The 13,424-nt window shown below is 43.5% G+C and overlaps 1 protein-coding gene across 2 annotated transcripts in view; it reads left to right on the forward strand.

Moving 5' to 3' along the window:
* ABCC4 (ATP binding cassette subfamily C member 4 (PEL blood group)) overlaps positions 1-13,424 on the forward strand; it is a 196,610-nt gene that overhangs the window by 164,595 nt on the left and 18,591 nt on the right. For both annotated transcript variants that reach the window (XM_090257992.1, XM_090257993.1), the window contains one exon: positions 9,142-9,231. In XM_090257992.1, coding sequence (XP_090114118.1) covers positions 9,142-9,231 — 90 coding nt within the window. The remainder of the gene's footprint in view (positions 1-9,141; positions 9,232-13,424) is intronic.

Below are 13,424 nucleotides of genomic sequence, written 5' to 3' on the forward strand. Positions count from 1 at the left end.
GTGCATGTGGCCGGCGTCACATGCTGTGATGATGAAGGGTGGAATCGACCATCTCCTCTGGGGCTCTGATTTTATTTTATTTTAGCCTGCTTCTTAACAGAAGCATGGCTTTTAGGAAATGTTCTAGAGATTGGGTTATATGCATGGTAAGAGCTGTCATTACTGTGGTTTACCCACTCAACATAAATTCAGAAAATATTGCCCTAGGGGGGTGGTTCAGTGGGTTATAGGGTCGTCCCATACACCAAAAAAGGTTGCAGGTTCGATTCCCGGTCAAGGCACATACCTAGGTTGCAGCTTCGATCCCTGGTCAGGGTTCATAATATCTGAGTTGTGGGTTTGATTCCTAGTTGATGTGCATATGTGTGTGAAGCAACCAATCTTTCTCCCCATTCCTCTCTTTCTAAAAATCAATTAAAATATCCTCAGGTGAGGATTTTTTAAAAATCCAGAAAATATTTATGGAGCAATTACAGTCCCCCAGGTATAAATCCAAGGGCCACAGAGGCCCTATGCCCACTGGTCTGAGGCCTCATGTCTCCCATCCTGCCTTCTACTTTGGCACTTACACACATTCAGCTCCAGATTTGCTGATTTTTTTTTTTAATTTAGGGTTTTTTTTTGTTTGTTTGTTTGTTTTTGTTCTGTTTTACACTCTATAATCATCTGGCCATCAAGGGATTCCGAGGATAAACACACACACTCTTGCGACAAGAAACCCAGGGAGAAGACAAGGCAAATGTGGATATAAAGAGCTCTTAAGTGCCCATTTACTAGAAAGCATATAGAACGTGGTCCCCAAAGAGAAGGAGAATGGGGACTTGTATCTTAGGACAGAGTAGAGCAACTGCCACCTACCACCGGCCTCTAAAGTTATTGGAATTACTCTTAAGTGATTTCAGAATCTAGGCATCCCTTTCTGAACCTCAGTCAGATGCCAACTCATACCCAGTAGGTTGACTCGTATTTTTAAAACACCAGAAAATAACAAGTGTTGGGAATTATGTAGGGAAATTGGAACCCTTGTGCATGGCTGGTGGGAGTGTGAGATGGTGCAGCCACTGTGGAAAGCAGGATGCGGAGGTTCCTCAAACAATTAAAAATAGACTTAGTCATGGGATCCAGCAATTCTGCTTCTGGGTATAGACCCCGACTATAAAGGGCTGGAAGCAGGGTCTCGAAGAGGTATCTGTACACCCACTGTTTATGCACAAGAGCAGAAAGGCAGAAGCACACCCCACGTGCCCATGGATGGATGGAAGGATAAACAAGATGTGGGCTACCCAGACGGTGGGGTGTGATTCAGCTCTGAAAAGGAAGGACATTTGGACCCCTGCTCCAGTACGGATGAGCCTTGAGGATGTTATTAGTAAAACAAGTCAGTCACCGAAGGCCGGTACTAAGTGCATCCGCTGAGCTGAGGTGCCCGGAGAAGTCAGATGCAGAGAGACAGGAAGGGGGGCTGTGGTTGTGGGGGGGCGTCGAGGGGGCGGGGAGGACAGTGGTTTAAGGAAAGAGCCCTGCCTGGGCGGTGAGTTGGCTGTACCACGGTGCTGAGTGTACTTAATCCCTCCGAACGGCGCACTTAAAAGTGGTTAAGGTAGTACGTACACTTTATGTGTATTTTACCAGAATTTTTAAAAACTGTTTAGAAGATACCCTTTTCAGGCAAAACGGAAAGAAATCTTCAGCACATAAAATCCTTGTATGGAAAGAATCCCTCCGGCTCCTAGATCCCTGACTTAGTGATTGCAGTACAAGATAGGTGTTTAACTTGCTAAGTTTTAAATTTTGGTTGTCCCCATCTCTGAAATGGGCCAACGAGATTTGCTTAGCAGAAATAAAGGGCGTGTCTAGAAAGTGCTTTCATATCCTCGGATGAAAGGATCTAGAAACGTGGCCTGTGTTACTTTTAATAAGAAATGGTTGTATGCTTGTGTACATAAAAGAACTGTATAAATAGAGAAATAACATTAGATGATTCTTGGCTCTTCCAGTAATGTTTTGGAAGCACATCTGAGCAAAGACTAAATATACCTTGACATCACCAGGGTTTGGTTCTGTTCCATCAGTACCCACCCTCCTTCTGAGCACACTCTCTATACATTCTCCAGAGCGTGTGCTTACAAAACAGTGCTGAGCTTTGTATCCACGCAGATAACGATCACCAACCATTGTAAACACAGAACCTTATTTTTTTTTTTTTCACTTTAAATGCCTTTGTCTCCAAGGCACAGTGTTTGTTGATTAAAGAAAGAGAGACAGGAGCTACTGCAGTGTGTACAGGGTCCCAGAAAATCCTCCAGGAGCCAGCCAGGGGTAGAAACTTCTAGAGCGGAGACCGCGTGTCCCCTGGATCCACCTCTGCCTCGTAGGGGCGTGTGACCTTGATGAAGTCGCAGGGCGACCAAGGCTCTGTGTCCTTGTCTTTGCACCAGCTCTAGTAATGACCGCCTTACGGATTTGCTGGGAAGATTTAGCCGGATGGGAAGATGGCTGTGACCCCATGCCCGGGTCTTACGGACGTTCAGTGAAGAGTAACTGTGATTATTAAGGATTGGGGACACTGGCCTTTACTGCCACTTCAGTAACACATTCTGGATGAAACCTTGCTCTTTAATTTCTATTTACGTTTTTGTGGTCTTTGGTGATTTTACATGGATTATTTAGAACATAAACCAAATCGTTTATATACATTTAAAGAACGAAGCAAAGCCAAGGAAAACTTAATGTGAAAAAGTTAGATAAATTTAAAGAGTGAAGCCAACAAATAAATATAAATAAATAAGTAAATAAATGAGAAAGAAAGAGAGAGAGAGAGAAAAGGAAAGGCATTCTAGGGTAAGGAGAAATCTATCCAATGTTTGCCCCACAAGGAACAAAGGAAGAGAGCATCATTTGTTTTCATCTTCCGTTTTCTGGCTGCCCCCCGCCCCTTTCCTGGTCACTGCTCTATACCCCACTCATGCACTGCAACCCCTCCGTAGGACCCCTGACATTCCTGCTCCGCTCTCCCTGCATTCCCAGCTGTCCTCTACCTGTGCTTGAGGACAGACCGTCTCTCTGTGTTTTGTTCCGGTTCCTGACCAGCTACATAGTAATCCCTAACATCTGCGGAGTCTTGAACACGTCTTAGCCTCTTTCCTTACCTGCAAGATTGAAAAACTGAGGCACAGTGATCTTAACCCACTTACCAAGGAAGCAGTAGAGCCAGGATTCAAATCGAATGTCAGGAGATTCCCAGCTCCTGCGCCTGCCGCTCCACTGGGGACTTGAACCCCTGCCGACTGCGGTCCACAGTAGAACTGCTTTGTATTGTTTTTGTGCGTGTGCGTGCATGCACAGACACACAGAAACCAAAACGTCACAAAATAATATTACTCTGTGCTCTGCACTCTTATTTTCTATTATATTCATTCTATGCTGGTTTATGTAAAAGACAGAATGATGATCACGAGGCACAAAATTGATTTCATGATCCATTGGCTTCCCTTGCAGTTTGATAAATGCTGCCCCTCACTGTCCCCCTGTTCGGTTGGGTTCCAGCTTTATTTATGTTCCGAATTCTCACGGCATTCCTGCAAGGCTAACCCCATTTCCAGGAAGGAACCGAGGCTTGGGGAGATGCATAACTTCCCCTGAGTAAACAGCTAATAAGCAGCAGATTCAGAACTCGGGACTGTCCAACTCCAGATCTCTCTCTCTTTTCCAACAGATGCTTGTTGCGTTGAATGATGTTCTCCTTAGATATTTCACCCAGTTTTCCTACCACACTACCCACAAAGGATTCCCCCAAACCATAACAACAATGAAGAAATACAGAGCAACGCTGAAAGCTATGTCTCCTAGTGCTGTGCCCTTTGTCTGGATAGCTGGGTGATTTTGAAAAACTGAACTGTTTCCTTTTCCCTAAAAACTCAAGCTGCACTCACCACTAAAAGAAAATCAGTTTAGAAATGGTTTTACTCACCCATGTGTCACGGGCTAGTACGTGTCAGGAGAAGCTGCGCAAAATCTTACCTGCCAGAGCTAAGAGCCCTTTCTCTGGGCACTGTCTAACTGGCCGCAGAAAACTTGCATTCCTCTTCCTCCAAAGGAAAAGGAAGCAGCGTTGCTTGCATCTCAAGACCCCGATCTAGGGAACCTAAGAAGTGTTGAGCAGAGTCTGCAAAGGCGGAACCCAGTGCTGTTTCCGTGTTTACAGATGTGATGAGGTAGGCCCACGTCTTCCCTGGCTCCGTGCTGGCTGTGATCTGTGACCCTGGGCACAGCAGTGAGCTTCTGTGGTGGCCCCTCTCTTGCAGGCGCATCCCTGTCACTCTTGACTCTTTTATTACCATGAGCAAGTCAGCAAAGACCTCCGCAGAAACAGGGGCAAGGAAGTGGTGTCATGTGTACAGTCGGTCTAGTCCTGGAGGGAACTTTCAAAAACAAATATTGTCCCTAAATAACTTTTTAATAAAAATAGAACAGGTAGCTGAAATGTACGCATGCTCTGTGCTCACGACCCGAAATAGTTAAAATATATTCCCTAAAGAGAACACCAAGGTGAGATTATATTCAGGGAGTAGCTTGCTTATCTCAAAGGATCTGGAGAAGCGTATGTCAGAACTTCATTGGGGGGGTGCTCAGTACCTGGAGCCCCTATCCCATGGGCATAAAGAAAGTGTTTTCGATTGAAGGAGGATTCCATGCAAATGCAATGTTTATGATTGTATCTTAAGGGTTGGCACAGATCAACAGCTATCATCTTTATATGATGAAACAGATTCATTTGAGGAAATATTTGTTAGACTTTTAAAATCAAAGTAAAAGATAAGTATTTTAACTGTGCACCCTGCTCTTTCGGTCTTTCCAGTCCCTGGGCTGTCTTCAGCAGATTGAAAAAGGTGAACCAGAGCTGTCTCTTTAAGGCTTCTTCTTTATTACCTGGTTTCCTTTCCCTTCTTTTTTTCTTGTGGGGAACAAAACTCAAAGAGAGAAGAGGTGGGTATGCTGTTACTAGCAAAGAAATACAACTGGATTCCAGCCTAATGCAGCGGGGCCTTTGTTTCTGACACTGAAGTCTTCATTAAAGCTCGTGGAACTGCTCCCAGAGCTCCTGACCTCTCTGTAGCCAAAGAGGACTTTACACGACTTAAATTCTTTTTCCTTTGTTGGCGAACAATGTTCTTTTCTTCGGAATATGGGTGATGATCGGTTCATTCAGAGGCTACAGGATTAAAAAAAAAAAAAAAGGAAACCGAGATATAAAGCGACCCCGGGTGACTCCCTCGTTCTTGAAACAGGGAGATGAGCTGCCCCTTAATAAAGGCCCTTCGATTAGCAATGAACAGGGAGCCCCTAGGAGGGGCCGAAAGAGTGGCTGCAGCCCCCCCTCTCAAGGATGCCCTTTAGTAGAGGACCGGTTCCTGGGTTGAGACCGAAACCACGAGGAGTAACGTGCTGTGCTCTATCGGCCTCGTTCGTAACCGCTTGTCTGTGTTTTTGTCTTGGTCCCGGGCCGTTTTAAGTATCCGAAGGTTAGTGGGTAGGGTTTCTTTTTAGGGTAATGAAAGGCTTGCCTCCCAGTCGTACGCACAAAAGGTCGAGTAAGACTTGTTTTCCGTCCTGCGGTTGGGTTGAGGGATTATCAGTTTACTCCTCTCAATGCGTTGGTTCAGAGTGGCCATTTCGGGGTCACACTTGTGTGAACTTGTGTTATGTTAGTAACAAAGGAAAAAATTACTACTGACTGTGTTACAAAGGATACAAAAAAAAAGTGGACACTAAACTAAACCAAGTGGAAAAACAGGCTGGATCCTCATGCTCCATTTCAAATATTACGTTGAACAAGAGCATTTGTTTTTCTAACTGTACCGTGCCAGCTAACGCTTAGTAAATGGGGTTTCATTGTGTGCCTTCCAAAAAAAAATATAGTACTTCGGCTAATAAATTTAGTGTATATTTTCATGAAGGTTGTGTGTCCTGCCATGAATGTCCACACGAAACTGTTCTGCCTGCAAACCTTTTCACAACGCTCATTTATAAGATTTGTGTATTAACTTCGTTGCTTGGAGGTGGGAGCTTTAAGTAATAATATCTATCCCTCTATCAGAAATGATGATTAATCGGACCCTCATCTGCTCTCGCAGTGGCGCCTACGGTGAGCACGTTTATTACCTTTGGAAGGTCACAGAATGGTTTCCACTTTGCCAGGGGGTGAGAGCAGAATGGGCAGAAGCCAAAGGGAACAGTACGCAGAAGACTCACGGGCCTATTCAAGCGGACGTGGTTAACCAATTGCCGTGGGTTTTAAAGAAAAATAGAGCTTTAATCGGTGAATGTTTTAATGAATCAGTCTTTTTATTCACCACGTTTTGAGTGGAATTTTACGCATTTTAAAATATATCTTTGGCATGTCTTAACAAAGAGAAGCGTTTTTATTTACTGAACTGTTTTCTCCTATCCCATACTGCTAAACAAATATATATTCTATTCGACTAACAGCATAGATGGAAGTGGGGATCCCTTTGCATTGGAAAAATGCTTAAATGTAATTTCTTTCTTCTTACGGCCATCAGCAGTGATTTGGTGATAAGTAGCAGAGCCTCCCTGAGGCCCACAGAGTACCCGGGGTCTCTGCTTCAAGCTCAGCCTCCCGCGGCTGCCGGCGTTGGGCAGGGGGCCGAGGGAGCAACTCCCCTTTCTGTGGAGAATCCCATTTTAGTCCCCCGGTCTTTGGGGACACGCAGCCACATCCAGGAGTTTATTGAAGAGAAGAACATGGGGGAAGAGACAAGAGAGAGGCCCTGGTTATGAGATAGGTGACAGAACTTTAAACGTGGGTCCCCGCGCCTGTTCCCTGCGCCACCAGAGCCACCGTTCCCAGGTGCTGTGCTCCGAGTCCTGTCTCCATCTTACGAAGGAAGGAAAGCCCATCTTTTAAAAATCCTTCACTGCCTCAGGTGTGGCATGTGACATTTTGGAAGGAAAAACAAAAGAGTGATCAAGAAGACATGAATTGGAGCAAAGGATGAGAACTCGTATTTTATTGAACATTGATCACCTCGCAATAAATTATGTAGAAAATAAAAAAATAAAAGCAAAGCAAATTTCTTGTAGTTAGCTTTGTTAATTCCTCTCTAGCATGTACTTTAAAAACCAGGTGGACACTTTCTAAAACCCTAGACCTCTTACCAAGCCTGGATTTGCTCTGTGAGAGGAACCCAAGGGAAAAGGTTCTCAGGTCACGTGCGCAGAGGTGGGCAGAGAGACCGTCCTGTCCTGTCTTTAACGGAAGCAAAGAGACCATCTGTTACTTTGCCCTGTTGGCTTGAAGCTGAGTCCGTAACCTGCCCTCCCTCAGTCCCTTTATCTCTGCAACACCGGCTCTCAAAGACTCTCAGTTTGGGCCCCGGAGTAGAATACCGCTTGGAGCTTGGAGCCCTGCAGGAAAGTGGGGGCAGAGTCAGAGATGGGCGAGGAGTTATGGGTACCAGCCTCCCCCAGCCCGGCCTCATCAGTTCTGTAAACCTCATGGAGACCATCAAAGGAAGACAAATCACCCAGGTTGCTGGAACCTCAGTATGGACAGTTATATGGAGTAACAGAAGCTTTTTTTTTTTCTTTCTGTAAATCTGAAGTTCAGTGATGGTTATTCCTGACAGGGAACTCTTTCCATTGCTTAGATGGCTTAGTCTTTGATCCTAAATTTTGCTAGTTTTAAGGGAGGCCTTAAATTTGGGTCTCTGGGGTTTTTTGCAGTTTAGTTCACCCCGTCACTTCGAAATGACCCATGACCAGTCATTTTCAGCGCTTTGGGGGCATGTTGACCACTTTATCAACTTTGTGTGAATAAAATGCCCTTCTCAACATCCTTTTTAATGTAGGATTTTGCTTAGGGATACACATTCTTTACTGCCACAGCGTCTGTCTTCTGCCTTCATTTTTCCCTTGCCAGTCTTAAAACTGAGACGTAGGAAAAAAAGACAGTATGGGAGGGAGGCTCTCTTGAGTTGCCATTTCTTCATAGCTAGAGTGGAGAGAAGGCAACCTTCTCCATCTTTCTGCTCAGGCTTTGGAGACGTGAAGAGGGACAGTGTAACCCCAAGGCCAGGCCCGACTTGAGGCCGGTGGTCCCCTGGAGTCCAGCCCTGGGGGAAAAGACCCGTCCGCTCCTGGTCATTGCTCTACCACCTGCACTGAAGCCCGCCGGTTGGGCGCTTCTCTGCTGCCCATGTTCTTACAGCCTGGGTTAGCAGAGCCCCTTGGCAGACAACTTAAACCGCCTACTTAAGTGCAGGTACCAGATTCACTCCTGAAACCCAGAAGGAGGCCGATACATTTCAAGAGTAATTTCGTGGTGGTCCTTCTCGAAGCAGATGAATAGGAAGAGCTATTTCAGTGAAAACAATTTCAGTGCGACGCATGTCACCGTGGGTTTCAGGTTCTTTGGCCCTTGCAGTTACTAACGAAGGTCTGTGAGTCATGGAATCCTGACACACAGGCAAGATAACGTGGGGATTAGCCGATGCAAACCAGGGGCGATCTCTTCGTAAATAGAGGTGCCAGTGGCCCCATTAACTTCCATTCTCTTTGGACAGAAAACAGGCTGTCCCATTCAAACATGTGAAGAGACTTCTAATCCCGAAAGGTTGTTTGACCAGTGGAGAAAATATCCTAGTTTATTCTTCAGTGCAAATGTGAAAATATTTAACAATTGTGCTTTGAGGCACAAATCTCAACTAACTGTGCCCTTGGTATTTTTCCAGCATCACACCAGGATTGACAATTAATGTATATAGCTCCCTTGATGTAAACTTCCTTAAATAACGATATTCCTGTTTTTTTCTGTTTGAGCAGATATCCCTCCCAGCATGACATTTTTAAAAATCAGACCTTCCTTTTTCATTTTCTTCTTACGATGACACACTTAGCAGTTTCTTTATTAGTGTTCCATGATCCAGGAGATATTTTGGACTGCATACAATGGAAAATTATTAATAATAGATTGTTCCGAAAACAAGCATTTGCAACCTTATAACTCATGATTACAGTGAATTTTGTGTTTTTGAGTTTTAATTCTGTTCTGAAAGTTAGCTTTGGAGTCAAAGGAAAAGAGGCTACCAGAATAACACCCCTGGTTTTTGCGGTATTTAGGAACCTGTTTTGTTCACCGGAACAATGAGGAAAAATCTGGACCCCTTTAATGAGCATACGGATGAGGAACTGTGGGACGCCTTAGAAGAGGTAATTCATAAAGCAAAATTAACTTGTTGGCGTAAGTATACATGCATGGGTAGCACTGCGGGTAATGACAGGGGGAGATGTTTAATTTGGCTGACTTTGTTCGCCACCGAAGAGAACATCCGTGACATGGATACTCGTAAAATGTGTATATTGATGATGATGAAAACCAAAAACACAGTGGCTCATGTTTTCATTCTAACTTTGCTCCTAGAACCCGAAGCAGCTAGATACATTATCTTGTCCACATCAAAGCACCGAACTGGAGGTCATCATTATGGGTTCAGTTTCTCCTAGGGACCTAGTAGCTACCGTTCATTTTACCCCTGTGGCCTTAGGAAACAAGTACTAAGTGGAGACAAACAATTTCATTATTCACTAAAAGATACATGAGGTCAGACTAAAATACTTTGAAGTTTTATATAAAAAAAGTGTTTATAAAGGGAAATCATTCAGTTAGCACGTGATAATAAGTATTTATTAGTAAACATGTCTTAGTGCTGCAGAGGAAATGCAGATCACAGAACCCTAGAGCTTTGGCTCTGCTTTTATACCAATAACATTCATTTCTAGAGTATTTTTTTATTATTTGTATAGTGTTTTCCTTTGGACCACTTCTTTGAATTTCCTCTCCCTTGCATGAAAAGAGTTTGACTGTTAAGGTGCTGTTGGTTTGTAGTTTGTTTTCTTGTTTATTTGTTTTTTAAATTTTTTTCTCACAAGATTTTTATTTATATTGAAATATATTTTGAAAATGTTAGGTAATTTCATATATTTACATACAAGTTTTAGCAACCTCTTTATTCAGCTTGTTTAGATTTTTCTTGATTATATCTGATTAAATAGTTGACATATTTAAGTGCGTGTCACTTTTTTGCAATTATGCCAGTTATACATCACACATACGTAAAAACTTCTCTTGAAAGTTCACGGGGAGGCACGGCACGTTGGCGATGCTGCCTGGCATTTAATAAAACCCAAAGCAAGATTATTGAAATGTCGAAAACGACTTAACCCCTCTTTTCACAGGGCTTGTTGTGTCGTGCCTTTTAATACTAATTATTTTTGTGTATTCAGGGACGTTCTTACACACATTGATTCTAAGCCTCGGGATGGCAGAAACCATACCTAGACTTCTCAGCCGTAGACAGACTTCTCATCCCTCAGAGGACCTAGCTCAGCCTTTTGCTTTTAAAACATAAGCGCTTAATAAACATGGCCTGAACGTTTAAGGCCATTCTCTTCATTTCAGAGAAGCGGGACTCATTTCTTTAAAACAAAACACAAGCACGCAATTCCCAGTCAGCTGCTTATCTGGTTGGTATTTGGAACCTGAGTTCTTGCCATTTCACGCCCCTCTTCCAGGGATAGCTCTGAAATCTTTAATTTATACATGAGCTGTGGCTGTGAGCAAGCACATTTGGATGCCCGGCCGTTTCCTGCCAGTAATTCTAGTTTGGGAAGACATGTCAGCACTCAGTGTTCACGCCCCCACCCTGCGCACCAGCGTTGGGGACTTTCCTTTCCTAGATCGGGCCAACTACGCCCCCCTCTCCTTCGGGGACAGCCAGTGCACCTCTAATGTCACTGAAGTTGCTGAGTCATTGTCCAGGGAAATTCTAGAGGAGAAGTGGTGGGGAGAGCAGCCCCGCATCAGATATAAAGACAGGTCGGAGGATCGCTGCTCTCGAACTCTCGGGGCACATTTTGTGGTGTGGTCGTGACACGCCTTTAAAAAATGAAACAGGAATGACTGGTACCTTATTTTTCTATTTATTTTAGAGCTTGAGATCTGTCCTCACAGATTCTCAGATAGTAAATTACTCTAGAAAAACATTGTTCCCTAGACAGTGGAGAAATGTTCATTGGGAGACAAATCCTGTCAAAAGCCACCTGAGTACTTGGCTTTAACTGCTGTCGCCTGTCGGAGCCAAAGTTAAAATACAATTAGGTAGCCTCACGGAAGTCTAAAAATGATGAGACGGTGGCAGTGGTGGATGATACTAAGATCTGCCTTTATTTGAGCTACATTGGGAACTTTCTGGGAATAAAATGAAAGATGAATTTGTTTCACGCTATGAGGTCAGCAGTTTCTGTGTCTTGGCTTTGGTGCGGCCACATGCAGAGAAGAAAACTGCGGCAGGGCATGGAGGGAGGCTAGCGAATGGCATTATCTATAGGCAGTGTCTGTTGATCTCTTGCTTCGTATCCATTCTAATTTTATACTCCAACAATGTTAGGAGGTAGGCACCTTTATTATTATAATATTATAGCATTGTTATAGGGAGCGAAGGTAGAGAAAGCTCAGGAACCTGCCCAGTTGGCAGAGCTAGGCGAGGCTCTCGCCCAGGTTGTCTGGCCTCCGGTCCCAGTGTCTCATTTCAAAAGTTTTCAGATCACAGGGAAGTCAAAGGAAGGGGCTAACAAGGAGCACACATACGCCCTTCACCTAAATTCACTCGTCGTCAATATTTTGCCACACTTCTTTCTCATTTCTACGATCTATATTTTGCTAAACCGTCTGAAAGTGTGTTGCAGAAATTTTCATTACATGCTGCAATTTACCCTTATATAAAATAGATACCTCGTCAGAACAAGGGTGTGCTCTTACATATACGGTCATCTCATTTAAGAAATGTAGTAGTAACGTTAACACTGTTATCTCATGTTTTCAAATTCTCCAGTTACAACTCCTAGTTACTACGTTACTCAGGTCTCTCTTTCTGGTTCCTGAGACATAACCATAACAGGAATGTGTGATAACATTAACAGTGGGCCTTCCCACTCGTGTTCCATGAAGACAGAGCCCAGAAAAGTGTTTTCTGGGTCACGTGCCTAATGTTCTTCACCTCAAAGGACCTAAAAGATGGCCCGAAACCAGACTAGTGTTGAGGTGTGATCAGTGTCAGGCAAGGGCGAGATTATTTCTTTGTAGCCAGGAAGTGTCTTAAGAAAGACTAGTTTGCATACATAAGTGTTACCAAAGCCAGCTCAGCAGGAAAAGCTCAGAAAGGCCCTGCCACTGTCATACTTTTGATCATTTCTATCGCGTGGGCGTGGATCTAGGACTCTGTGTTGTAAAAGAATACTTGGTAAGTGCTCTCTCCCTTACGACGCGTCAGTGAAGTTGACATCTTCGTTTTATAATTTTCAGTACAAGTAATTGCACCACAATTTAAATCTTACAGTTTAGATCTTGCATACCTCTTATGCTAATGCCAAATACCAATACCATAGGTAATCTTAAGTCAGAATTTCTGTTTGCTGAGGTTGGACTTTCATCATGAAAGCAATTCCAGGGCACATTCGTAGAAGCGCCTCAGCGTTGAGGATAGCCTGAAAATGTGGCCCACTCCCCCTTGGCATTCTGTAATTAGACATTGTCATTCTCTGCCCCTCATCAGTCTGTTTGTCTCTTCATTTGAAGAGTATTTACTCTTCTTCATTAACTTTCAAGTACAGCCCGAGTTTGGCTCTTGCTGTATAACATTTCAACAAACAAATATTCATTGAACTGAGCTATAGCACCTTGTATAGTTTCTTTGCTGATCTGCAGTGATTAAGAGAGGTTTTTTTTTTTTTTACTTACAATTACAATTTTTTGGAGATAAATTAATATAAACTCCATCTGTCACCATAATCTGGGGGAAGTAAGATGTTATGCTGTGCCCTGATTTTCATGAGTTTTCATTCACTGCAAAACATGGATGAGGTTGAAGCAAGTGCGCTTGACTGGTCTGTAATATGGGGTTAAATTTGGGAAAAAACAGTCACCAAAACAGACTCCATGTTTACTAGTAGGTGGAGTACAGTTTGCCAACATATGAATTTGTGTTTTTTAAACCTTAAAATCGTCTGAAAGAGCAAGGTACTGGTAAGATTGTATCTTTAGAAGCCATACTTTCTGCCATAACAAAAAAAAATTTTTTTTCCTTTTGTACTCCCATGCAAAATGTATTTTGGGAAACTTGACTCAGCCATAGGGCCTTTTAACTCTTCTGTGTAGACTGCATTGGGAGAAATCCCTTCATGTTTTGAGAGACTTCCTTACCGAATCCCTGGGAAGGGTTCCTCATGGGTGTCTTGTCAGGGATGGGGGCACAGAGATGAGTTGCCATCTTTATTCACTGAGGTGTGGTTTACGTACCAGGACATCCCCACCTTGTACGCACGACTTGATGATCCTGGTAAATGTA

Source organism: Furipterus horrens, unplaced genomic scaffold (genome assembly GCF_987537825.1).
Source record: "Furipterus horrens unplaced genomic scaffold, mFurHor1.1.pri manual_scaffold_12, whole genome shotgun sequence".
Taxonomy (NCBI): domain Eukaryota; kingdom Metazoa; phylum Chordata; class Mammalia; order Chiroptera; family Furipteridae; genus Furipterus; species Furipterus horrens.